This window comes from Chenopodium quinoa, unplaced genomic scaffold, assembly GCF_001683475.1.
Source record: "Chenopodium quinoa cultivar QQ74 unplaced genomic scaffold, ASM168347v1, whole genome shotgun sequence".
Lineage (NCBI taxonomy): Eukaryota > Viridiplantae > Streptophyta > Magnoliopsida > Caryophyllales > Amaranthaceae > Chenopodium > Chenopodium quinoa.
In genome coordinates, this window is record NW_018744662.1 from 1,187,711 (window position 1) to 1,215,353 (window position 27,643).

Below are 27,643 nucleotides of genomic sequence, written 5' to 3' on the forward strand. Positions count from 1 at the left end.
GCTTCTATAATTTATTTCACTCTTACTTTGAAAACTAAAAAAAAAAAAAAAAAAAAAAAAAAAAAAAAAAAAAAAAAAACTAGGGTGCTTTTCAGTCAATTTTTAAACTATCCATTATTTTTCACTAAATTATACCACCTATATTAGATGACATATTTGAAACCCTAGAATCAATTTTTCACCTACCGAGAAGAATTAAAAAAACACCAAAAAATTTTAAAATTGAAAATGACATCGCACTGGCCTTAATAGCATATTAAGGGTGTAACTATATAATTACCATAACCATCAACTTAATTATTCAAATTATTTGTCATTCAAAACACATTGATATATTGACATCAGCAAATAGCAATATGTTTAGCTTCTACTGCTAGAAATCAAACAAGCAATACAACCGACACCCTCAGGCCTCATATACCGAAACCGAATCATTTGGTTGGTCCTACATTCACATTCCTAATTCTAACTAGCATTATTTTCTCATTTTAATGTTGTTTAGTAATTAAATGTGACAATTTGATGTTGACTAATCTCCTACATCACATATTTAATATCAAAGACTAAGCTATCCAATATTAACTAATTCTTTTAACACAAGTGTTAAGGTTTTTGTATTATTGATTACCTCGTTACATAATGGCCGACGGTTTCTATTTGTCTGACTTTAAATCATTTTGAAACAAAGTCTTTTATTATTTAGCATTTTATATAGCGATTTTAAATCATTTTAGAACTAAGACTTTGTCGATCTGGATTGAATGTGAACTTTAGTACGAGTAGAATGACTTGTTAATAATCATGAAAATTACTGACAATGATGATATTCACAATCATAGCTCGGCACAACCAAGAGATTTTAGTTTTGGCCCACTTTAATCATCATTCATCAACGAGTTGCATCATTCATCATGCCACATCATGCCCAAACATTTAATTTACTTTACAGCAAATTTATTTCTTTAATTGTCCTCAAAAAATTTATTTCTTTAATTTTTTGTATAATACAAAGGATAATGGTAGCAACTTTGGCATGTTCCTCTTTGTCTTAAAAAAAACCAAAAAAAACTTTGGCAAGTTTAGGTTTCTAGTAATAATCTGATGTTTAATTTGTTAAATATGAACTTTTTTATTTTTTATTTTTAGAACACTTAAAATATTACGGAGGAATGAACTTAGTTTTGTTGTAAAATTGTTTTATTTATGGACGATGTTCAAGATCGATGGTCATCGTATTATTATTTTATGGGCTCCTAGGGTCTGTTCACATTTGCTGAACTGAACTGATTGGAGCCGAACTGAACTGATTGGAGCTGAACTGAACTGATAGAACTTATTGGAGCTGAACTGAACTGAATTGGGCTAAAATGAATATTTTATGAGAGAGGGAAATTAGGAGCTGAACTGGACTGAACAGAATTGAACTGAACTGATTCAAACTGAACTGATTCAAACTGAAATTAAGTAAATATGAACATGCCCTTAATCTAGCTAGGCGGGTTTTCAATATATAGTGTAAGATGGATATAAAGTTATTGATCACAAATTACCTCGATATAAATTGATTAAGCTAGTATCTTTAATTTATAAAATAATGATTAGATCTCTTGAAATAGAATTACTCCTAATTTCTAGGAGTAGTAATATTTCCCTTAAAAAATTCATCATCTTTATCACTTCCTAATGTACAAAGATAACCAAAAAGTTAAAGAAAGGGATTGTTCACATTTACTGAACTGAATTGATTGGAGCTGAACTGTACTGAGCTGAACTGAGTTGAAATGAATATTTTATGATAGAGGAAAATTAGGAGCTAAACTTAACTGATTAGAGCTGAACTGAATAGAACTGAATTGAAATGATTGGAGCTGAACTGAACTGAAATTAAGTAAATGTGAACAGACCCAAAAACCCAATAAATGAATAAAAGTTACCCTTATTTATTAAAGTGTTATACAATAATAACAATGTTAGCAAAAATGCTTTTAACACCCTAATATAAATTAAATATGTTTAAAAAAATGCTTTAAAAGTTATATAGAGTAGTAATTTTGCAAGCCATGGTGTAGGTGGTATATATTTGTACCGAAAATGGTATTGTATGGTATAACTTTTTGTCATTTTCTCCATCCCCCGATATAACTTTATACCATAGATAGCATTACTCTTATGGTAATCAACTTAAAAAGATATCGTGTTTAATCACTTAAGTTAAAATAAGTTGGCTCCCACATAGTTTTGACTCGAATACATTGTACATTTTTTTACTATCTATTAATCAAATACACCTCCGGAAATAACCAAGCAATTTTGCAAGAAAATGGCAATGATGGGGTAGAGTGCAAGGTTGGAGACCCCCCCAATAGTACACAACAATTATAAGTTTTGAGAGGGTTGATTTGGAAATCCCACCTTACTTGACCATTTTTCTAGATCTCTTTTTCCATCAAAACACTCATCATATACAAAACACTCATCATATACAAAACACTCATCATATACAAAGTATACATACCATTATACACTACTACTTGTATATTGAAAATTAATTAGATAATTAATTTATTTAAAAAAAAAAAAAAAAAGAAAACCATACATTAATTTTAGCACCAACCAAATCTTATTTTAACATAAAAATCCCAGCTCATGAGCAACTTTTGTAAGCTTTTACCTGCCAATTACACTTACCCTTTAAATACTCTCACATTTTAGATCTTCTTTACCAATTGTCACTCTCTCACCTCTTCTCTGTACTCTCCCTTTTCAGGTCAGTCTTCTACATTTTCTTTATTTTTCATTCATTTTATTCATGATTTCTATGTTAATCTAGCTTTTGATCTATTCACATTTTGTGAGAATACTGTATTAGTTTGTGGGTGTTTCTGATTTACTGTTATATTAGCTGATCTAGATCTATTTGCATTATACTGCTGATGTACATGCAATATTGTACTGATAATTCTGCTGTTTTACTTAGAAAACTGATGAATTTGACCGTTGTAGGAAGTTTAATGTATGTTAAGCAAAGAATTTGAGCCTAATTAAAGTGGGTTTTGCTGATTTTAAGTTCAGTTTACTTAGATTTTGACTGATTTGATACATTTTCAGTTGCTTAGCTCTACTTTAATCATTGCATGTAGCTTCAATGTGACTAGTTCTTCGGTTCTTTCTGAATCTGACAATTTTGTTAGTAGTGGATGATTTACTTTTCTTAGTTGACCAACCAAGATCTGTAATTATTGTTAATTTAATTACACATTTTGTTTTCTGGGGTTTGTTAAAATGTCAATTTCTGTAAGATTTACTCAAATAAAGTGTAAATCTTTGATGGGTTTTGGTCAATTTGCAGGAATTTGGTGAATTTGGGCAAATCTGTAACTTTGAGTATTGCTTAAAATAGCAAAAATGGAGAAAACCATGGTACTCTTATTTGCTACTACTTTGTTGATGTTGAGTTCTCCTTTGGCCAATGCTCAAAAGAAGAGCAAACCTGTTGCAAGTCCAACTCCAACCCCATCTCCGGCCCCGGCACCGGCTCCAGACTATACGAACCTGACTGAATTACTGAGTGTTGCTGGCCCTTTCCACACATTCTTAAACTACCTAGAATCCACCAAAGTGCTTGAAACCTTGCAAAACCAAGCCAACAACACTGATGAAGGCCTTACCCTCTTTGTTCCCAAGGACAGTGCCTTCTCAGCCCTTAAGAAACCTTCTTTGTCTAACCTTACTCATGACCAGCTTAAGCAGCTGTGCCTCTTCCATGCCCTGCCACACTACTACTCTCTCGCCGAGTTCAAGAACCTCAGTACCATAGGGCCTGTCAACACCTTTGCTGGTGGTGATTACACCTTGAACTTCACCGATGTCTCGGGCACAATCCATCTGACTTCAGGATGGAGTGTCACCAAAGTTAGCAGCAGTGTATATTCTACTGAACCTGTTGCCATTTACCAGGTTGACAAGGTGCTTCTTCCTGAGGCCATCTTTGGAACTGACATTCCTCCTATGCCAGCCCCAGCACCGGCTCCTGAAATCGCCCCTGCTGCTGCTGATTCTCCTGCAGATGTGGCCAAAGACGGAGACTCACCAGCTGCCTCTAAAAAACCCTTAGATTCTTCGGCCTCCTGTCGAGTCATGGCTAGCCTGGTTCTTGCATTAGCAGGACTTGCCCTGTTCTTGTAAGAAGGGATTTTGTTGTTGATTTAACTTATATGAAGTGGGTATTTTCCCAATAGTAGTACCTTTGATTGTTTCATCATTCATTTATTCCACCCTTTTTCGACGAGATTATATTGAAAAACATTGTATGTGAATGTGAGATTGGTTTCAAAAACCTTTTGTCAATGTCCATTTTTAGTTCTTCAGATTTGTTGGTTATGTTTATTTTTTCTTCTTGACATATAAATATGTCTGTCATGTTATACATTTTGATTCCTGATTAAATGTACAAATGTGCAATAATATATATGTTGCCCATGTGTTCTTTTATAGAACTTGGCATTTTTTATGTTTTCTTAATCTTGACTGCATTTAATTATACTTTGGATCTTGATGATGAAGGAAAGACCAAAGCTGTAATATGAATTATTGGTGGGCCACATTAGGTGTTCTTTTGTTTTCATCAAGTTGCTCACTTTGATGGGAAAAGAATTTTATGCTAATACAGACAGACAAATATACTTGGAGTCCTAAAGAAGTGATCTAAAAATGAGCAAAGGTAATAAAGGGAAGGGCTGTTTGTCATGGTAATTGTGTGACAATGTTCAGTTGTTCACCTCATAATTGATTAGCTTCTTTTTATTATTCTGTCTTCAAGGACACAAATCTGGGTTCGGGTTTCCGAGGCGAGCACAAGCAAGGCTGCGTAGAGTGGCGACTGAGACTGGGTTTGGGGGCATGTTGAAGAAGGAGATGGTAGTCAATAAATAGGACATTATGAGCTTAATTTATAAGCTTTGAGGAAATATTGTTACATTTTGTACAAAATTTTTAGAAATTAAGTGTGGGACTATAAACCAATCCTGCCCTTTAAGTAGGTAAATTATGGGGAAAAAAATGCTGGTTACTAAAACTGCACTTCTCAAAAGTCTGGAATTTAGAATATCACTATAATTACTTTTTGTGTTTGATCACTTACAAGTTAAAACGACCTATAACCAATTAAGATCTTGCTGGTTAACTATACTACGTAGCAGGATGTTGCTGCCACCAAAGCTCAAATTAAGATGTGTTGCAACTAGATTTTCATTCACCATAAGCTGTAAATCATCTTCAGAACATGGTCAGTACGAAGTGCGAATCTGGAAAGAAAACGATTGAGTGAGATGCTCCTGCTCCTGCTCCTGCTCCTGTTCTTCGATTTTAACCAGGGTTAGAAGAGGATGATTTATTTACAATACACCAAAGTCAATATAAACTGACCAGACAAAAAATATTTGAAGAAAACAGTAAGAACTGTGAAATGCTGATTAAGATGCAGTAATCAGTACTATAAATGCAAAAATTTCCCATATAAAGCACAATAAGTAGATTACATAGGCTTCTATCAGATCCTAACAGAAAACAAGTTCATGTTCAGCTACATCATAATGTGAACATTCCTTGTAAGGTGTTATCAATTTATCAAGACAGAAAAAGCTTCTTTCTGCAAAACATTCAAACACCAAAAGTTAGACTACCAGAGTACCAGCTAGACCTGCTAATAACAGCAGAAGTACTGACGTGACTCGAACACTAATTAATTGAAACATGGGGGATATGTTGAATGTTGGACCAATCCTCCTCATCCGGATTCTGACATCTTTCATACAGCTGGGGGCAGCCTCGAACATCTAGCTGCCTCAGAGAAGTAAGTTTCTTCAACCAAGCAGGTAGCGAGTGCAACTCTTCACACTCCCAAATTCTAAGGATACGGAGGTTGGTTAAGTACTGCATTCCTGTTGGAAGATTCACCAGCTTCGGGAGTTCCCTCAATTCCAAGGAACGGAGGCACTGATCAAGGGATCTCCATGGCATTCCATCTTCCTCTTCTGATTCAGGGCTGGTGAAGAGATTGGGTATATATTCCAAAACCAGTGTTTCCAAGGCGGTGAGATGCTTCAACCCTTCAGAAAGACTTCTTAGTTCAGGACAATGGCATATTATCAGGGTTTGCAGAGAAGACGAGCAGCTATGAAAAACCTCCTCAACTTGTGACAAACTCTCCAGCTCCTTGCCCCAGTATATACAAATACTAGTAAGACACTGGAAAACTTCTGTTGGGAGCGATTTGTACCATTCTATGTTATCTGTATTCAGGGATCTCAGTTTGGGAAGACTCAAAATTTTAGCATCTGACAGTGATGATGATAGACAAGAGGATGAAGTGACCTCCCATTTTTCATCCCAACTCTTTCTTATCACACTTATTTGCAGTGCTCTATTAAAAATGTACAGCTCCAGGTCTTCAACCTTTGGACACAACAGAACTGAGGTCATCCCCGGGCATTCTTGTACATGCAATAATTTCAACTGCGGAAAGCAGGGAAATGATGATGATAGAGATGTTTGCTTTCGGATGCCACCAACGCGCAGATAATCTCCTACCACCTCTTTTTTATGCCATGCTTTCAGGTTTGGCAGCTTGCATAACCGAAGCTCTTCAAGCAATGAAAGAAAAGGAGATTGTGTTCACTTAACCCTGCCTCAAAAGAATCAATGTACTCCAAATCTGGCAGGTAGAAAATAGAGAGGAATTTCAGATGATTTAGGCTTGCAAGAATAGGAAGGTATTGCAAGTTATGACAATATGATAGTTCTAGCCTAACCAGATTCGGGAGGAAGGTTGCCAAGCTATCATCCCCTGCCCAACCTGGCATTCTTACACAGTGATACCCAAATAACACCAATCCCCTGAGATTCGAATGCGGCTGCAGGTCTTCCAGCATGGCTTCTTCATAAGCAATGCTTGCATCACTCTCTGCATGTTCAATACAAAACCGAATATAATTGAGACGATCCTTGCTCCTTAGATATGATACTTCCATATAGCCTTGCTTAACATATTTCAGATTCTTGGGAAGTTGGATATGGATTTCAAGTTGTCCTCTGAGGTTTTTAAGAGCTTTTAGGCCTTCTAGTTGATCTGAGCATTGCTTTAGACTTGAACTTGCTTTCACAGGAAACTTAGTCAGTGTGTGAAGACAAGTCAGCTTACCCAAGTCAGAAGGTATAGAAGTAAACCTATAACATGCCACTACATCCAATACCCTGAGCTTAACCAACTTGCTCAAATCTTTTGGCAACGCTTTCAATCTGATGCAAGATCTTAATACTAATGTCTGCAAATTATGGAGGTTTGTAATTGATTCAGGAAGTACTTCCAGAATTACATTGTCAGAGAGGTCAAGACATCTCAAATGTAGTAACTTATCAATTGAATTCGGTAGACTTTGAATGCCCGAATCCTTCAAAACCAATGACCTTAGGCAAGTCATATTTTCCAGTAATTGCTCTGTAGATAACTGATCCACCCTGCCAACCTGAAGATAGGTACGAATTTGACTCTTGCGGAAAACATTAACTGCAGATTTGCTTCTTATAACGGATAGATGGTGACCTTTACCATCCATGTTGCAGGTGAAAGGATTTGCTACACATATCTCGTTTCCTGCAGATTCTTCAGCAATATCATGCATGAGAGCATTTATCTTACACGAGACAACCTCACCATATTCATCAATTTGTATATCTTGAAAAAAACATCTCTGAAACAACAATGAAAAATATTCTTCACCGGCGTCTTCTATGCTTTGAGTTTCATCTAATGGAACAACAAAGCCTTGTGCCATCCAAAGGCTAATCAACCACTCCTTTTCTATCTCAAAACCTTTAGGGAACAATGCACAATAATTGAAGCAACTCTTCAGCGAAGATCCAAGGTGACTATAACTAAGCTTCAATAGCGGCATGATGTTTTTGCTGTTTCTGATGTCTGCTAGTCCAAACTCCTGAATTGAAAGCCACTTACTCTTGCCTTGACCATGTAGAAGACTTCCTACCACCCATACAGCAAGAGGCACACCAGCACATCTTTCAACGATTTTTCGCCCAATCTTGACCAAGTCCTCTGGGGGAATTTCTTGTTCAAATGCCATCTTTTCAAACAAACCCCAGGAGTTCTCTTCAGACAAGCCTTGCAACTCATATACAGGACCATTTCCTATAATTTTTGTTGTCTCTCTGGAACGTGTCGTTACCACAATCCAACATCCTCTTCTACCTGCCATAAAGAATTCTGCCAACTTAAGCCATTGATCAAGATTCTCAGTCCATACATCATCTAATATTAGCAAGAATTTCCTTCCTGCCACTTGTCCCATAAGTCGGTCTTGCGTCTGATCTGCTGGGCCATCATCCATCTGCTGCAAACACGATCTTAAAATCTGATTAAAAATTTCCTTCACGTCGAACTGTTTCTGATCTTGATCAGAGACACAAGTCCACAACCTCAGCGAAAATGCACTTACAACCCTTTCATGGTTATACACCAGTCGGGCAAGAGCAGTTTTACCCAATCCTCCAGGTCCCACAATACTAAGGAATTTAACACCCTGGTGAGCATCATCAGAATCAGGCAACATACCTAAAATTTTGAAGACATCATCCTCTCTCCCAACAATATTATCTGCACCGACATATGAGCGAGTTTCCTCTCTTCTCCTCCTGATGGGTAAGAACTCAAGACTGAAGCCAAACTTATTATCATTATGAGCAACAGTGTCTAGCTTCTCTCTGATCTTCTGAACTCCTTGAGACAGTTTGTAAGCAACACCAAACAGGCTGAAACGAGAGAAAAAGAGCACACCTCTTCAGAAACTTTGCCATCTTCTATGAGTTGCTTCTGCTCAGAAAGAGTAACAAACTCATCAACCAAATCATCAGCATCATAAATCACATCCTTGAGCTCCTGAATCAATAGTTGTGCTTCATGGGGGACCTCTGGCAGGGCACCTGCATTGTGGATCATAGCCTTGACAGCAGAGACCGTGTCACAGAGGTGATCGAGTTCTGATTTGTAACCTAAGATGGAACAGACATCTTTGAGTTGAGAACATTGCAGTGCTTCAAGGAGAGTTTGGACAACAGACAATGTTCCGGAATTCATTTTTCTTTCAGAGTTCAGCAGCTGTGGTGGACTGATGGGAGGTAAAGATTATGATAATGCCAAAGGGTTAGACTAGTTAATACTTAATTAGTGAGTGATCAGCAAACTCTACTTTCAAAAAAAAAAAAAAAAAAAAAAAAAAAAAAAAAAAAATCAGAGTAATAAAGTTGCTTCACATGTTATAGATCCAGAATACTATTAAGATATTTGTAATCAAACAGCAAATCCCGAAGTTTCAGCGATAGTCAAGCTTATTAAAATCGAGTACACTTATATAAATTTTCCTGGTTGATGAACATGGTTTGTATATTTTAAGCATCACCCAGAGCATAACTAAGTACTTATAAAGGAAACAAGGGGGATTATCACCTAATCGGAAAATTAAATAAGATTGCGGAAACAACATGACACCACAATATACAGGTATAATTATTTTTTAAAAATGCTGGTTACTAAAACTGCACTTCTCAAAAGTCTGCAATTTAGAAACTCACTACAATTACTTTTTGTGATTGAATTGCAGTAATCAGTACTATAAATGCAAAAATTTCCCATATTTAGCACAAAAAGTAGATTACATAGGCATCTATCAGCAATATCCTTACAGAAAAAACAGCAAGTTCATGTTCAGCTACATCATAATAGGAATATCCTTGTTAGGGTCTTATCAAGACAGAAACAGCTTCTTTCTGCAACACATTCACACATTAAAAGTTTGGCAGACAACTAGACCTGCTAATAGCAGCAGAAATACTGAAGTGATTTGATCACTATCTAATTGAAACATGGGGGGATGTGCTGAATGTTGGACCAGTCCTCCCCATCCGGATTTTGACATCTTTCATACACGTATGTAAGGGCTACCTCGAACATCTAGCTGCCTCAGAGAAGTAAGTTTCTTCAACCAAGCAGGTAGCGAGTGCAACTCTTCACACTCCCAAATTCTAAGGATACGGAGGTTAGTTAAGTACCGCATTCCTGTTGGTATATTCACAAGCTTTGGGAGTTCCCTCAACTCCAAGGAGCAGAGCACTGATGAAGAAATCTCTTAAAAATGAACACAGCCATGTATCTACTATTTACACAGGCAGTCAATTCATTAGCCACTGTGCTTCAAGTCTTCAACAACAATGCAGTGCAAATAATCATCCCTGCAACCTACAAAAATCCGTCCACCAACCATAACTGGTGAAGAGAATACGTCTCCTTGAAGATCAATTTCTGCAAATTTCTCAACTCCCTCTTCTGCTATATTATCCTCAGCAGTAGCACAACTTACCTGAAGCAGAATAATTCTACCAGAACTGGAGCAAATGCAAACCAATCTTTCAGAAGGAACAGAAGGATCAGATATTAACTTTATATTTTCATCGACAAAAGCTGAAGATGTAATTGGACCTCCAACATTGTACTTCCACAAAATTCTACCCTTTTCCAACTCAAAAGAGTAAACATTCCCATTCCTAGAACATACCAGAGCCTGAAAACCAAGTGCCTTAGAGATGCATGGTCCGGCAAATATTGGACCATCAGTTTTTACCCTCCAAACAATTGATCCTTTCGAGTTCAAAGACAGAACATCCCCGTTAACTAAGCAGCATAACACATGGCCATCAGAACTTATGGAAAGAGATCCAAATATCGGAGCTTTAAGTTCAAGTTGCCACGCAACAGAGAATGCAGAAGCCTTTAACATTATAGCTGTCAAATTTCCATTGGTTGTGCCCAGGTAAAGCATATCACGAGCCTCATCAATTGCAGGGGAGCCAAAAATACTTCCGGTGCAAGGGAATTGATAGACACAGTGATAATTTCTATAATCTAGAGCATACAGATTATGATCATGTGAGCCACACCATATAAGGTTCCTGCACTTGTCTATGGTAGGTTGTGACTTAACTTCACCACCTGTTTGAAAAGTCCAGTTTATGATTCCCTTCATCATATCAACAAAGTATACGTTTCCTTCGTAGCACCCAACTACAACCTGAGAGAAATCTCCATCAATCATAGCCGAACACTCCACTCGACCTTTTAATTTTATCTCCCATCTTATGGAACCACTTTTAGCATTAACACAGAGAAACTTATGGGAGTGAGACCCTATAAATATTAAGATTTGGTTATCTTTAAAAGTAACTAATGGTGATGCATCAACACAAGACTCCAAGGAAACTTTCCATATTTCTCGTAATGACCCTTTTCTGTTACTAGGAAGTTCAAATTCCTGAGTAGGCCACTTGATTTTTAAATCACAGTTGCTATTGTAGGTAACCTTGTTGCAACGGCTGATCGCACATTCGCCTGGCATCGAATGAGATTCCCATAGAATGGAACTAAGTGAGGTTACACCCTTGAGATTTGAATATAAATCAGAAACTACTTTAAGATGCTTAGGTTTTCTTTGCTCATCAGTATCAGTCCATGTAGTTTCTCCGTGTTTCCTGGGCTTAACTAATCCAGAATTAGATGAAGGAGGCGAGTCAACTTTCTGAGCTTTGGGCAAAGTTTCCCACTTTACTTGGTGGTCAACCTCAAAAAGACCTTCTTTCTCTACAAGAGCCTTCTGAAGCTCTAACGGACTTTGAAACATGTACAGCAATCTCATATCAATTCCTAAGTTATGAGCCACATGAGCTGCAATTATCGAATCACCACCCATTGCAAAGAAGTCATCATCGTTACCAATTTCTGCAACACCCAAAGAATTACAAAAGGCTTCTTTAATATGGTCTAAAGTTTTGCCAAGTTTTACATGACTCTTGTTTGAACCATCAACGGGAGAAAAAAATCTAGGTAGTAACATATAATCAACCTTTCCTGTAGAAGACATAGGAAGGGTTTCAGTACAACAAAATTCCTTGGGAATCATAACTGAAGGAAGTCTGTCAACCATCCAACTTTTTACAGCTGCCAAAATTTGAGATGACTTGCCTTTATCTTTCAACACTAGAACAGCTTTAAGAAAGGCATACCCTTCTTGCTCATTACAGGAAATTACAGCAGCATCCACTATGTCTATGTGTCCTCTTAATGTATCTTCTACCTCCTCCAGTGCAATACGTTGGCCATTAACTTTAATGGTGCGATCTTCTCTTCCACAAAAAACCAAGTCACCACTTGGAAGCCTTCTAGCAAAGTCCCCCGTTCTATAGTAAAGCTTACTACTCTGACACCCATGATCAGAAACAGATTCTTCTCTCAATCCCTCATAGTCCAAGGGCATAATATTACCATCAATATAATAGCCTCTCGAAAGACATACACCCGTTACACATATCTCTCCTTCATCACAGCTCCCATCTTTCTCACTAAGCCTAACACCACAATTAGAAATGGGCTTACCTATAGGAACACTGCTCAACATTTCACTTTTAAGCATTTCTGGTAACCATTTGCAGTCAAAGTAAGTACAATCACCAGAGACCTCAGTGCTTCCATATATATTTAAGATAGTAGAAGCCTTAGGCAGTATCCTAGAAAGCATCTCCCATAAAGATATGGGAAAAACTTCACCACTCAACACCAACAACTTCAATGAAGACATCACTTGCTCGGAATACCGTCCCTCTAAAGCAGGAAGAAGCGCCCTCATTAACGATGGAACAGCGGTTATTCTAGTAATAGAGTAATCATACAGAAAATCAACAAGACCAAAAAAATTCCCCTTCAATTCATGAAAAGGGGGCACCACCAAAGTACATCCTGCTAGCATAGGAGCTAGAAATTCTTGAAGATGGTCAACAAAACTTATAGATGTCTTGAATAACAAAACATCATCTTCTTTCAATGGATAAAACTCTTGCATCCACAAAAACCTATTCAAAACCCCTTCTTCTGTCCCACAAACACCTTTAGGTTTACCAGTAGACCCAGAAGTATACATCAAATAGCTAAAATTTCTCAATTTCCCACTCTCACAAGTCCAACCCAAATCCAATTTCCCACATTTTTGTTCAAGAACCCCATCAAAATCTATGCATAAAACATGAAATTTGCAGCAATTAACAAGCCAATGTGATTCATCAACCAAGTGGGTACTACTAATTTTATCAATATTCGAACACCCAATTATAATATCAACATTTGAAGATGAAATTATTGACAAAATCCTATCTTTAGGCCAAGAAGGATCAAGAGGCAGAAAAACCCCACCAAATTCTAAGATAGAAAGAACAGCAATTACATATTCTACTGAAGGTACCATGTAAATTCCAATTATTTTTGTTGTAACATTTGATTTGATGTTACCTGAGGTGGGTTTGATTAAGGAGGGATCATCACCACCATTGAAAATGAGATGAAGCCTGAAACTGAGGGAATCAACGGCAGATGATAGCTCGGAGAAAGTGAAGAACTTGTCGCCTTCATATACTGGAGGATTAGCATTACTGAATTTAGTTTCAGAATTAAGATTTTTGGGGCCATTTTTGGCTTGAATAATGGCTAATTTGTTAGGGTTAGTAGAGGCAATTTGGTGGAATCCATGGGATATGCAGCAGTAGGAAGAGTGCTGCCTTTGCTTCTCCATACTTGTTTCTTGTTTCTTTCCCTTTTCTCTTACTCCGTATTTTACTTGACTAGAACATGCAAGTAAACTGATGCAAGATTATACTGTTTCACTTTCACATGTGTAATTATTTCGGAACGATTTCCATAAAAATTGTTGAATTGTAAATTAATTCCCTATTTACGTCGGTTTAAAAACTTATTCCCATAAACTTAGGATTGAAAAAAGGTTTGGTATTTTTTTTTTTTTTTTTACAAAGAACCGCTAACGGTGATAGCGGTTCTATACATGTTATAAAATCGCTAACGTTGTTAGCTGTTCTTATATTAAGTTTTAACTTGTGAAGTTTTCTTATACAAGAACCTAATACAAGAACCGCTAACGACATTAGCGGTTTTATAAGTATAGAAGCGCTATCACCGTTAGCGGTTCTTTGCAAAAAAAAAAAAAATCTACCAAACCTACGTGGACAATATTGTGGGAATAAGTTTTTAAACCAACGCAAATCGGGAATTAATTTACAATTCAACAATTTTTAGGGAAATCTTCCAATTATTTCGGAGAAAATCCAAATTAATATCCGTAAAATGATAATAAAAGTTCATTGATGTTCGTGCCCAGAAAATAAAAATTTGCTTTTGAACAAAAGTTTTGACATATTGCTAGTTGGTAAAGAAAAGTAAGATAACGGAGATAACAAACGTCCGTTAAGCTTTTTATATCTCAAAAAAGCAACCACACACAGTTTCAAGCTTCTTGCCTATTAATGGAGTTCGAAAATGTTTGTACTCATTTTCAAGACTTCAATTCAATGATGGAATTTCAATGGAGGAGAGAAATATAAATTACGCTTTGGGATTAACTATACCCTGAATTTCTCTATTTTTCATAGGATTTTTGTTTAATTCTGCCATTAATATATCGGTGTTGGTGTCAGTGTTAGTATCGGCGTCGGTGTCGACGTCGGCGTAAGAAGAAAAATGAAGGTGGGTTGGTTGCAGGAAGAAGAAAGATGAAGGTGGGTAGGTTGCGGGAAGAAGAACAAGATGGTGGCTGATTTTTAGTTGTGGATCAGAGGGGAAGAACAAGATGGTTAGATGGTGGTTTATAGGAAGAAGCAGGAGATGGCAATTTGTTCCAATAATGGTGATAAGTAGGAGGAATAAGGAATCCTGAGGTAAACGCCGTGAGTCATGATTTTCAGGGACAAAGTGGTCCCATCTTTTGAACTGCCATTGAGATAAATATAAATGTTAATCACCGATATTTTGTGTTGAGTTGTACTGTTAGTATTACTTGACTAGCATTTTTGCGATACAACATAATACAATTGACATGTATAGTTAAATAGCTATAATTAAATATTAGCATACATGTGGTATAATAGAGCAAACTTAGCACAAATCACATCCTAGGCTATGTTTTGTAAACCTTATTTCCATATTTTAGGTCTCACAGGTTCAGATAAGTTTAAGAAAAATAAGTATCACAAAGAAAACTTAGCACAAATCACATCCTAGGCTATGTTTTGTTAACCTTATTTTCACATTTTAGGTCTCATAGGTTCAGATAAGTTTAAGAAAAATAAGTTTTGATAAGGGTTGATAAAAATTATAATTAAAACTAGTTAGAACTCGTGCGAGCACGGTTTATATAAATCTTATTTGTAATTTGTACATTTTTTAAAAAACAAAATGGCTATTATACATGAATATAAATAAATATTACATATAAAAAAATATTTGTAATTTTAAAATTTTTTATTTTCATTAAAATTATGATATAGTATCATACCTATTTAACGTCGTCTAATACATAGTTTAATATAAAAGGTCATTTATTAGTTAGCTATTTTAACAATAAATTGATATATAGTTGTAATAGAGGGTTCTAATATATTAAATTTTAAAAATATTAATTATGATAGCTAAAAAAATGATATAATCATTGCATTTAGGGCATGTTCACATTTACTTAATTTCAGTTCAGTTCAGTTCAGCTCTAATTAGTTCAGTTCAGTTCAACTCTAATCAGTTCAGTTCAGCTCCTAATTTCTCTCTCTCATAAAATATTCATTTCAGCTTAGTTTAGTTCAGTTCAGCTCCAAGCAGTTCAGTTTAATTCGGTTATGTTCAGCTCTAATCAGTTCAGTTTAGTTCAGTTCAGCTCCAATCAGTTCAATTCATCCCAGTTCAGTAAATGTGAACATGCCCTTAGGCGGGAATTTTTTTATTAAGAGAGCGACACGTGGGCAATAGTAATGTTATCATACTCAGTTTTAGTATAATAGATAGATAGATAGATAATAGATGAGTTCCATTAAGGTCAAATAAGTTTAGATAAAAATAAAATAAGTTTAGATAATTAAAAATCATATGAATATAAGACATTCCAATGACATTAAGTATTGGGTCGAATTTTTAAAACTTTACAAACCTATGTCCAATGATACAATGGAAGCCTTTAGATAAAGGTTACTTCTTAAATGGATATTCACATAATTAATAAATCACATTTATTTATTTTTTGAGGGAAAAATCACATTTATTTAACTTCCTTATATGCAAAGGACATTTAAGATAAAAATCAATACTTTTAATACAAGTATCATTTCCTTAAATCAAACCTATTAAATTGCTAATCATTTTTAATACTCCATCCGTTTTTTTTTTATTATTATATACTTATATTCATACTCTCGATTATTAGTTTTATAAAAAATCTTTAACTTTTTTAATTCCTATACAAAATAAAAAATATGTATATAATAAAAGGACGGAGAGAGTAACATAAATTAATACGACATGAAAACAAATTAATATTCACACAATTATATAGACAAAAACATTAGAAATGAAAGAAGAAAATGGTTTGGAAACAACATAGAACATCTAAACACGTCCAACCGAATTTGTACGGCCCACCACACCACACCACCCCACGCCCCCACCGTCCACACATGTAGGAAAGACGTTCCCAAAAAAAAAAAAAACATTTTTTTGTTTTAATTTGTCAAACATTTATTCAAATTTTCTTCCCAAAATAACTTGGAAGCATCAAACTGTAATTTTTTTTATAATATATAATTAAATAAATTAATTAAATTCCTTGTCATGCGAAATCAACAGAGTCCTTAATCTCCAAGGAACAAAAATGGTAAGCTTTTTATAGTCCTTATTCTTACGTTTTTATCTCTTCTTTTCTTTCTCTCTCCTTCATTTCTAGCATTGCATTCTGAATGACAAGGTTTGTTTTTTATTTTCTCTCTCTAAACTTCTTCAATTTTTTTCATTTGGGTTGTTTTTGTTTTTTTCGTAAGATGAATCATCAATTTGATTATATGGGTATTGAATTTTTGAAATGGGTAATTTGCTTTTTCATTTTTTTTTAAAATTTTGAAATGGGTGATTATTATTTTTAATTTTTTTTATTCTTTGAATTTGATTTTCTAAAGTGTTTGCATTTAATTGTGGTTACATTTATTGTGTTTTTGATGATGGTGGGCTATTTGCAGTTTTGATGATAATTGAATATGGTTTATAATGAGATATAATATAATTTGTCAGTTTATAAAATTTACTTCACAAATGGGTTTTTATCAATTATACTCGGTATTATTCTTTGATTTTGATTTCTTGCATTTGATTTTATGCATTTATTGTTATTGTGATGATGATGAAGAATGGTGGGTTGATTGCAGTTTTGATGATAAAATTGACGATTGAACAATAAAAGAGTAAAAAGTTGGCACATTTCAAAGATGTCTGGGTTTGAGGGTGTACTTGTTTCTGATCCTCGGTTGCAAAGTCAATTTACCCAAGTGGAGCTTCGCAGCCTCAAGTCTAAGGTTTTGAATTCTTTGACTTGATTGTTGTTAATTTGATTATCGTTGATGTTGTTGTAGTATAAGATGTTGTTATTTGATTAATTAATGTAGATGATATGTTTGCTTGATTGATGACATTAATATTGTGGGTTTGGTTTCAGTTTTCTGCGTTAAAGTTGCAATCTGGTCATGTTACAGTGTCGGATTTGCCACCAGTTTTTGCGAAACTTAAGGGTATTAATGGGATGTATACGGAGAATGAAGTGAGAGCTGCATTGGAGGATTCATATCCTGACTTGACACACGAGATTGATTTCGAATCTTTCCTAAGGGTAAGTTCCCTTGTATGTAATCATGCTGTATTGCAGAATTTGCCATAGACAAATATTTGTCATTTTTTTCTATGGTAGTTACTATGACTACAAATCGTTATATGGAATGGCATTCTGTTGTTTATGTGTTTTTTCTTAGTTGTTTAATAAATTGCAATGCCATTATATGTAAGGAATTAAAATCATTTGAAGTTTTTGTGGCACTGAGCAGGAATATCTTGGTTTTCAAGGCCGAGCTAGTGGGAAAGGTACTGGTTATAAACGAGCTACTTCCATACTCAGACAATCGACCACCACCCATTTCCATGTCATTAGTGAATCAGAGAAGGAATCATATGTTACACACATTAACAATCATCTGGCGGAGGATCCCTTCTTGAAGAAATATCTTCCTATAGACCCAAAAACAAACCAGCTATTTGAACTTGTCAAAGATGGAGTTCTTCTTTGGTATACACTCATGGCTCCTGGATGTTCTTTGCATCAGTTTATAGCTGGTTTTTAGTTTGTAATCTTTGTTATTACTTGTTGGAAAGCTTTAAAACGTTACGTCTTTTTGCAGTAAGTTGATTAATCTTGCTGTGCCTGGGACGATAGATGAAAGAGCAATAAACACCAAAAAAACGCAAAATCCTTGGGAGAGAAATGAGAACCACACACTTTGTCTTAATTCCGCAAAGGCTATAGGCTGCACTGTTGTTAACATTGGCACACAGGACTTGGTGGAGGGACGAGTAAGTTCTTAACAATTTGTTGTTGCATTTCTTGGTACATTTGAATAAACTTTACTGATGCTGATACATTTAATTGTCATCATGTAGCGTCATCTGGTTATGGGATTGATTTCTCAAATTATTAAGGTATTATTAAGGTCTTTAGTCTCTCTTACTTCATACTCATTGGAATTATGTCTCACAAACTAGGATTAGCTTACTATAGTAATGCTCGATTAATGCAATGCTCATAAATTTTTTTGGGAATCAGATTCAATTGCTAGCTGACCTTAATTTGAAGAAGACGCCTCAACTTGTGGAGTTGGTGGAGGATAATCAGGTCTGAAGCTTCTTTGACATCTTCAAACAATGGTTATATATTTGCATCTAGCCATCAGGTTTATGATTGCATAAACTTTTTGCAGGATGTGGAGGAGCTCATGAATTTGCCACCAGATAAGGTCTTGTTGAAATGGATGAACTTCCAGCTGAAGAAATCAGGATATAAAAAGGAGGTGACAAATTTCTCCACTGATTTAAAGGTGAGCTCTTTAATGACCCTGAAAGTGATTTTCTATTTGACAGAACTTAAATATCTGTTATTTTTGCTTTATAGTAAATTAGTCAGTAGTTTATGTAGTTTACCTGAGGATGGTGCAATCTAGCTTCCTAGACTTTATGGTGGTTAATAAGTTAGTAGGATAATCTGTAAAATCAGGGGGAAGGTTGGGGAAGAGTAGGTTATTTCTGGAAACATGAAATACTTACAAACTAGGTGCATGAAAGAAACTATTTTATAAGCTTTTCATTAACTTTCAACTACCCGGTGTGATAAATCTAGTTCCTTCTGGGAGTTTGATCTTTGAACTAAAAAGTATAGGCTGCCCATTCTGTATTTCTCGAGGAGAAATTACAGTTTTTTATTCATTAAGATTCTTTACCCTTTCCTGTATTGAAGTCTGGTAACCCTTATTATAGACCGGTGACTAGTGGGATGAGCGGCATCTGGGGCTAACTGTTGAAATACTTTTTCCAATGTACTACTTTTCGTCTGTTGTTAATATGTGCTGCAATTATGTTAAGCACTATCATGTATAGTCTAGGAGAAACAGCTTATTCAAACTTCTCATTGCTTAGTATGTGATGATCTGATGGACATACACTTCATCATGTTCCTTAAGGACATAGTGCGCAGTTCGGAATTTCGGATTATCATTTATAGTATTGGAAAATTTTCTGGAGCATAATGTGGAAGCGTGGAAATTATTCGTAATATGACTCAGCCTAGAAATGTAACTAAAATATTTCATCAAAATTACTGGGCTGCTTGTCTGGTTATGTGTCCTGCTGCTAAAGGTGATAGAATGTTCAGTAATTGTTTTGAGATTGGAAGGAAGCTACTTAGCTACAGTTGCAGGTAGAAGGTCATGTACAATACATTTTAATTCCTTTGTGCCCTGCCTGAGGTAGAAGCCTTGTTAGAGGCATTGGGTAATGAGTTAATAACATGGTGCAAACTGAGATTGGAAGGGGTTTTCTTCTGTGTATTAATGATTGGCAGAGATTCTTATGCATCATGAAACATCAACGAGTTGTTGCATCTGGGGAAAGCCAGTTTTGAAATCTTGTGCAATCAATCTGTTATTTTTCTTTATTGCAATATTCCCTGACCTAAGCTAAAATTTTGATATTTGCATTTTTCCTTGGAATGTCAAATTTAATTATATGTCAGTTGGAAGGAACTGAAGCAATGCTACATGAAATTATAAAGATGTATCATATATACAGTTGATGGGTATATATGAAGCTGCATCTTATAGTTATCTCAGACTAGATGAGCAGCAATATTATAATAATTGTTTAACACACTAAATGGTCAAACAAATTTTACTTGTCCAGGATGGTGAAGCTTATGCTCATTTACTAAATGTACTTGCACCTGAACACAAAACCAACTCTACTTTGGAAACTAAAGATCCTACTCAAAGAGCAAAACTGATCGTGGAACAAGCAGGGAAATTGGATTGTAATAGATATATCAGTCCAAAGGATATTGTAGAGGGATCAACCAATTTAAATCTTACATTTGTTGCTCAAATTTTCCAACACAGGTAATTGTTTTGCCCACTATCTTTCTTTGAATAGTTTAGTTTAGCACGTGTAATTATTTGTGTCCACTTTCTCCTCTTAGCTTATTTCAGTTTAGCCCCAACCAACTTTTGTACTTATGTCTATAATAATCAGGTCATAGGTACTATTTTAAAATTTCATCTCATTTGTTGGTAAGCAGTTTTTCATATTTCCAAACTGTTTGGAAATACTATGTCCATCACTACATATAAAGCTACTTTGTTGTTTAATGTAACCTGGTTTCCCTAAATTGGAGTATATTCTTAGAGACTGAACACTGAAGTCGATGTTTTTTTTTTTTACTCAAAAACCACAATGAAGTAAATCATGGCTTTGACGTGGTTTTCATAGTTGATGTGCCAAATGGAAGTTGGACTGGTATATCACCAGGTTTAGTTTAATGGCATATTCTTTTTTATTATTATTTGGCAAAATGTTATTACTTTCGTTTTGGTGATTTAAAGGAGGAGAGGAGAGAGTTGGTTTCGTTTGCATTTGGAAAAGAAAGCCTTATCATAGATACCTAAGAGCTTTTTGCATTTCATCATCATTGCACAGTCTTACGTGTAGAAAATGGAAAATTGGATGCAAGGATCTTTTCAATTTCTTCTCTCTCTCTCTTCTTTCTTTACTCTGTGAGTCTGTGCCATGACTCAGTTTTGCAAATGCAATTGTTGAATGCTTGTTAAGAGGTTGTGACTTGGCTTTGCAGAAATGGTCTGACTGCTGAGGTTGATACAGAGAAGATCTCCCTCACTAATGTTTTAGATGATGACTTGGAAACTTCGAGGGAAGAGAGATGCTTTCGACTCTGGATTAATAGTCTCGGAGTTTCATCATATGTCAATAATTTGTTTGAGGATGTTAGACAAGGGTAAGCTTCTTGTCTTGTGCTGTCGTATATAAAATAGTATGACTAGGCTGATATTTTATCCTCCTTTGCAGATGGGTGCTTTTGGAAGTATTGGATAAAGTTTTCCCAGGATCAGTCAACTGGAGACATGCTAATAAACCTCCTATCAAGATGCCATTCAAGAAAGTTGAAAATTGCAATCAAGTTATTGATATTGGAAAAAGATTGAACTTCTCCCTAGTTAACGTTGCTGGAAATGATATTGTACAAGGAAATAAAAAGCTCATCATAGGTTAGCTTGCACTTACCATTTTCTCCATATCCTTTTGATTAGAATATGAGTTCTTGGAGATGGTTGCAGCCATACTGTCAACTTTAACGCTTCAGCATGTATCTTGTTGATCATATGGAATACTGTCTTGAGGGCTTTGGTATAGGCTTTTGGATTCAATAGATTTTTTTCTTATCTTTGTTTTGAGTTTTTGGAGATGGAGACATAGAGTACATTCTAACTTGTTGTTTACTTTCTAAAACTGATAGTACCTTATGCTGTTTCTAGTAGAGGCCTTAGTGCCTTACCCACCAGTTCTTATGGCTTTCCAAGTAAATGAAAAGATATTGCTGATTAGAAACTCTGCACTGATACTAGAAATTTTGGTATTGAAGTGGAACCTCTTTTACTCATCTAACCAAAGTGAAGAGAGTGAATTAATAGCTGCTTTAAAATTTTGTTCTGAGCTAATTTAACTTGTAAAAGACGGGGGGGGGGGGGGGGGGGGGGGGGGGGAAGCTCTGCTTTTGCTCATTTTACTGGTGCACTGCATATGATGCTATTTCATATCCTGCTATCTTTAAACCTTGACCTATTGATTTAATTGTAGTCTGTTTCTCTCTGGTTTGGACAGTATACTTGTGCGAAGCAATTATTCTACCATTCTTTAAAAGATTCTCTCTTGTATGCTGCATCATGAGAAAAACATGAAAATTTGTAGAAAGGTATAGATGTGTATAATTGGAGTACTTGCTGGTTCTCTCTCTATATCTTTCCGTGTATGACTTGTGGTTTTATACCTTTAATTTTCTGTGGGAAAGATATAGATGTCTATAATTGAGTTCTTTGATTTGGGATAAAGGAACCATTTTATAATTGCAAAGATGGTGTGAGTGTATGACAGAACTGATGTCAAGCTGTTCATAACCCATAATATCTCTTTTTCTTGTTGATTGACTAACAAAAAATACTGTTTCCTTAGCTTTTAATGAAGCCAAGTAGTTGTGTGAGATTTTATTGCATATTTCTAAGCTTGATAACCACAAATTGACACACTACATCATAATGCATTAGTTTGGATCTTTGAAACCTAGCAACTAACCTATACAAATGTTATATTTTTCAGCTTTTCTCTGGCAGTTGATGAGGTTTACAATGCTCCAACTACTGAAAAATTTGAGATCTTTCTCACAAGGGAGAGAGATTACAGATGCACATATTCTTGAATGGGCAAACAAAAAGGTCAAGAGTTCAGGGAAATCTTCTCAGATAGATAGCTTCAAAGTACGTATGCTACAGTGGTTTTTGGTTACAAGATTATACTTCATATATCATTTTTTTTTTTGGTAACCAAACTAATTAGAAGTTGAATGACATACAACTGAGATGAATTGATCTTTTACACTCGAATCTGAATTTTTATTCAGGATAAAAGTCTATCTAGTGGGATATTTTTCCTGGAACTTCTTAGTGCAGTGGAGCCAAGAGTGGTTGATTGGACAGTTGTAACCAAAGGCGAAAATGGTACTTTTGTCTCTATGTGCACTGATGTTCAATGCTATTCTTTAAAATATGATTCTATGCATAGTTTTGTGTTTTTGAAAGAGGTACAAAATGTAATGCTATTGAATAAATTTTCTGTGACTGCAGATGAGGATAAGAAGCTGAATGCTTCTTACATAATCAGTGTTGCCAGAAAGCTTGGATGCTCTATATTTTTGTTGCCTGAGGATATCGTAGAGGTGAGAGCTGGAGTCCATTAACTTGGCGCTAACTTTTTGTTACTTCTCATTAATTTAACCTTATGATTATAGTTTTGTTTAATGGTGACGAGCAGGCCATCTGGATCAAGTTCGGTTTGGGTCATGATCATATTTATTGTCTATTATTCTAGATAGGGGATTCAACCAATCTCCGCCATATTACTTTTCAGGTCATGTCAATTTTGATTTAGGCCAAATCCTGATTACCTAGTTTCAGGAACATCGTGGTCTTTGACAAACTGTGCTTGGATGGAGTACCCTGGTCAATATAGCCAGTCCATTTCAGTTTCTTTGTTTTAAGCTGATTCTGTCAGAAACTCGGAAGTTTTTTTTTTTATTTTTTAATTTATATTCAGTACTAATTCATCCTATTTAGAATTTTTCTCTTTTCGTGCGTATGCTGGAATTGTGTGCTTCAATCCTCATTTCTCTCAATTTGGTCTTTCGTTAGGTAGCTAGAAATAACAAAAATTTGTAGCGTCAGAATCAGATGTTATCTTACTATGCAATGCATTTCTTTGACAGGTAAATCAGAAGATGATACTCACCTTAACAGCAAGCATCATGTACTGGAGCCTTCAGAAAAAACCAGGGCAGCTGGCTGTTCTCGAAGAAACTGAAGATGCTTCCCCTACAGCTGCTGAAGATTCAATTGACCCAGAAGATGTTTCCCCTACCGCTGCTGAAGATTCAATCGATCCTGAAGATGCCTCCCCTACTGCTGTTGATGATTTGACTGGCCCTGCTGAGGCTTCCCCAACTGCTGTTGAAGATTCAACCGACCCAGCTTCCCCTGCTGCTGTTGAAGATTCAACTTATCCTGCTCAGGCTTCCCCATCTGCTGCTGAAGGTTCAATAGACTCTGCTGAGGCATCCCAATCAGTAGTGGACCAGCCAAAGGAGAAATGAAGTTAGTGCAGCAAATAATTTTTGTGTCTGCCTCGATTTTTGTCTTTTCTGGGCTTAATTGAACGTAAAATATAAAATTATACAAATTTTAGAAAAGGAAAAGTATCAGAAAAAAAGAAAATCAAATTTTGTTTTGGATATAGGAAAAATACACATTTGTTTTTCACAATGCTTGTAAACAATAGAAAAGAAGTATTTGCTCATGTAAACTTGAAAGCTTTGTGAATTAGATTTTTTTTTTTTTTTTTTTTTTTTTTGTGAAAGAAGCTTTGTGGATTAGATAAAAATATACATCGTGGCTACAATTATTGTATTAATTATATGCATAAAGTTTATACTAGGAAAACATTTCATGTGATATCTTTTTATCTTTCACTTAGATTTTTGTAGTCAAATTTTTAAGAACTTAAACAGTCGGAGAAGTATGATGACGATGTACTCCCATTCAATCTTTTTTGTTCTACTCACTTTCCGTTTTAGGCCGTTTTTTTAAGCTCTACTCACTTTACTGTTTTCTATTATACCCCTTTTACCATGATACCATCTTATACCCTTCAAATGCCATAATAATTGTACATTTTCACACTTTCTTACTTTATTCACCTTTTTCTTACACAAACTCACCTTTTTACATTTTCCCTCTTACTTTATCTTATACTCACTCACATTCTTCAACAATTTCTTAAATTGCGTGTAGAGGTGGCCAGTGGGCCGGGTTGGACCCAGCCCACCCTAACTCGCACGGCTGGTGGGTCACGTGGGTCCGACCCGGTTTCAATCCGGCACAGCCCGGCACAGCTCGGATTTAATCCGGGTTGTGTCGTGGGTCCAAAATTTTCGACACAACCCATTTCAACCCAGCTCAGTTTAACCCGTTTGATTCGACCCAAATCGCACAACCCGTTTTGACTCATTTAATTCGACACACCTAGCCCGTGAACCCACCTAACCCGACCCACCTGGCACAACTCAGCCCGCACGGCCCACCCGCACGAATGACCCACCCAACCCGCACGAGCCAACCCACCTAACCCGCACGCATGACCCACCCAACCCGCACGCATGACCCACCCAACCCGCACGGCCGGTACAACCCGCACGACCCGCACAACCCGCACAATTCGCACGACCCGCACGGCCTAACATCCATTTTAAAAAAAAAACGGCTAGTTTTTTGTATCTAACGGCTAGTTTTTTGTATCTAACGGCTAGTTTTTTAAGTGTATGATCATCCATTCTATTTTTCCTATAAATACCAATTCCATTTCACTCAAATTTCCACACAAATTCAAGCTTTCTTTCTCTCTTACTTAAAAATTCTTATTGTTCTCAAATTCTCAAGTGTTATATAGAGTTATATTTTTGTTAAAAAAAATCTCCTTAATATTATTATTAGTATTCTTAAGATTCTAAAAAAAAAAAGTTCTTCTCCATATTATAATTAGTTTTGGCGAACCTTTTCTTTGCATTACTGCTCATTGGGTGGATGATGATTGGTTTATTCAAAAACGTATACTATGTTTTCAAGCTATGGAAGAAAGGCATACCGGTTTTAACATCAAAGTTCGTATTTTGGATTGTTTAAAAGAATTTCACTTGAATAATAAAGTTTTTTCTTTGTCTCTTGATAATGCAACTGCAAACACAAAGTGTATTGACTATTTGAAAAATGACTCCGAGTTGAATTTGTTGTTGGGTGGTAGTCTCTTGCATGTTAGATGTTGTGCTCATATTTTGAATTTGTCTGTTCAAGAGGGTCTCGCTGAGTTGCAACCATTGCTAAACCCAATTAGAACAGTTATAAAATGGATTAGGATTACTCAGTCAGTTAGAAGAAAGTACATAGCTATGTGTAAAGAGAGAGGTCTTAAGAAAAGACAATGGTCTATTGATACCCCTACCCGTTGGAATTCTACTTTCAAGTTGTTGAGTGATGCTATAAAGTATCGTGATATTTTGACCCAACTTTACAATGAGACTCGTGTTGATCCTACTGAGTTAATAACCGAAAGTCATTGGACTAATGCTTCTTTTGTTCGTGATGTTTTAAATGCTTTTGATAGTGCAACTCATATTTTCTCTTATATTTATGAGCCTAACGTTCATTTAGTCATAATTGAGTGTGTTAAAGTTGTTCACACCATCGAAGAGCATATGAAGATTGATGGACTTCGTCCCGTTCTTGATAGCATGAAACGTAAGTGGCATACTTATTTTAGTGAATTTCCAATCATTTATGGAATTGCTGCTATTCTTGACCCCGGTGTCAAAGCTGAAGGTTTGGAAAATCTTTTAGAATTTTATTATACAAGTTTAAGTATCGATTATGATGTTAGTGAATATATTAACAAATGCAAATCTGTTTTGGGAGACCTTTATGATCATTATGCATCTATTTATGGTTTTGATTTGGCAACACCAACTACTACTAGCACTTCCGATTCTAGATTTGGTTTTCTTGATAAAGTTATGAAAAAAAAACACAAAGCATCTACATCATTCTCATCATCATCTTCTTCAACACTTGCTATTAATGATTATTTGTCATATCAACATGAGACCAACAACAACTTTCAAATTATAAAATGGTGGCAAGAACATAAAAAAAGTTTTCCTATATTGGCGAGAATTGCAAAAGATATACTTGCAGTTCCCGCTTCATCTGTTGCTTCCGAGTCTGCTTTTAGTGCAGGTAGAAGAGTGTTAGATGAAAAAAGATCTCGCTTAACTCCGGAAAGCATTCAAATTTGTGTTTGTAAGAAAGATTGGGATCAAGCTGAAAGAAGAACTCAAGGTTTAAAGGAAGACGAAGACGATGAAGATGATCCTGTGATGATATTGGAGTCGTCAACGGATGATGCAGCTTCCGGGGATGATGATGCAACAAACATGGGTGGCTAGAAAAGTCTAAATCAGGTACGCTAAGAACTACGTGGGCTTTGATTCTTTCGGGATACGTAGGCAACTTATTTTTCGAAAATTACAATTTAATTGCAAAATTAAATTTTAGTTTTCTAAAGATAGGTCCAAGCCCCCCCCCCCCAAATTTCAAAAGAAGTACAATATAAGAACTACGCTGGCTTTGATTCCTTATTTTATAATATAAGGATACGTAGGCATCTTAATTAAGAGCAAGCCATCAAATTGTTAATTTTGTAAAAATTAAAACACCACACAACCCACCCGAC

The 27,643-nt window shown here is 35.7% G+C and overlaps 4 protein-coding genes across 6 annotated transcripts; 2 read left to right on the forward strand and 2 right to left on the reverse strand.

Moving 5' to 3' along the window:
- Positions 1-2,598: 2,598 nt before the first annotated feature.
- Positions 2,599-4,380, forward strand: LOC110701923 (fasciclin-like arabinogalactan protein 7). The gene is made up of 2 exons (XM_021879529.1): positions 2,599-2,767; positions 3,350-4,380. The coding sequence occupies exon 2, from the start codon at positions 3,406-3,408 to the stop codon at positions 4,183-4,185; it is 780 nt and encodes a 259-aa protein (XP_021735221.1). The 5' UTR covers positions 2,599-2,767; positions 3,350-3,405; the 3' UTR covers positions 4,186-4,380.
- Positions 4,381-6,579: 2,199 nt separating this feature from the next.
- Positions 6,580-8,661, reverse strand: LOC110701925 (putative disease resistance protein RGA1). Its single transcript, XM_021879531.1, has one exon. The coding sequence runs from the start codon at positions 8,622-8,624 to the stop codon at positions 6,612-6,614; it is 2,013 nt and encodes a 670-aa protein (XP_021735223.1). The 5' UTR covers positions 8,625-8,661; the 3' UTR covers positions 6,580-6,611.
- Positions 8,662-10,230: 1,569 nt separating this feature from the next.
- Positions 10,231-13,798, reverse strand: LOC110701924 (putative acyl-activating enzyme 19). Its single transcript, XM_021879530.1, has one exon. The coding sequence runs from the start codon at positions 13,677-13,679 to the stop codon at positions 10,248-10,250; it is 3,432 nt and encodes a 1,143-aa protein (XP_021735222.1). The 5' UTR covers positions 13,680-13,798; the 3' UTR covers positions 10,231-10,247.
- A 2,890-nt stretch (positions 13,799-16,688) lies between these two features.
- Positions 16,689-25,122, forward strand: LOC110701926 (fimbrin-4-like). Of its 3 annotated transcripts, none has more exons than XM_021879532.1 (15): positions 16,689-16,814; positions 17,359-17,505; positions 17,646-17,816; positions 18,028-18,266; positions 18,379-18,550; positions 18,638-18,676; positions 18,801-18,869; positions 18,955-19,071; positions 20,429-20,640; positions 21,372-21,533; positions 21,605-21,804; positions 22,910-23,067; positions 23,211-23,307; positions 23,434-23,525; positions 24,072-25,122. In XM_021879532.1, exons 2-15 carry the CDS (start codon positions 17,419-17,421, stop codon positions 24,453-24,455), a joined length of 2,199 nt encoding a protein of 732 aa, XP_021735224.1. In that variant the 5' UTR covers positions 16,689-16,814; positions 17,359-17,418; the 3' UTR covers positions 24,456-25,122. The 3 variants fall into 3 exon arrangements, with proteins under 3 accessions (XP_021735224.1, XP_021735225.1, XP_021735226.1); XM_021879533.1 differs by lacking the exon at positions 16,689-16,814 and adding an exon at positions 16,832-16,904; XM_021879534.1 differs by lacking the exon at positions 16,689-16,814 and having other exon boundaries at positions 16,915-17,505.
- The last annotated feature ends 2,521 nt before the right edge of the window (positions 25,123-27,643 follow it).

Bases quoted from the DNA above. Each gene is read 5' to 3' on its own strand.
- LOC110701923 (XM_021879529.1), top strand. From the start codon at position 3,406: ATGGAGAAAACCATGGTACTCTTATTTGCTACTACTTTGTTGATGTTG.
- LOC110701925 (XM_021879531.1), bottom strand. From the start codon at position 8,624: ATGTTGCCTGATTCTGATGATGCTCACCAGGGTGTTAAATTCCTTAGT.
- LOC110701924 (XM_021879530.1), bottom strand. From the start codon at position 13,679: ATGGAGAAGCAAAGGCAGCACTCTTCCTACTGCTGCATATCCCATGGA.
- LOC110701926 (XM_021879532.1), top strand. From the start codon at position 17,419: ATGTCTGGGTTTGAGGGTGTACTTGTTTCTGATCCTCGGTTGCAAAGT. The intron at 18,551-18,637 runs GTAAGTTCTTAA...GTCATCATGTAG, and splicing joins AGGACTTGGTGGAGGGACGA to CGTCATCTGGTTATGGGATT. The intron at 18,870-18,954 runs GTCTGAAGCTTC...AACTTTTTGCAG, and splicing joins AGTTGGTGGAGGATAATCAG to GATGTGGAGGAGCTCATGAA.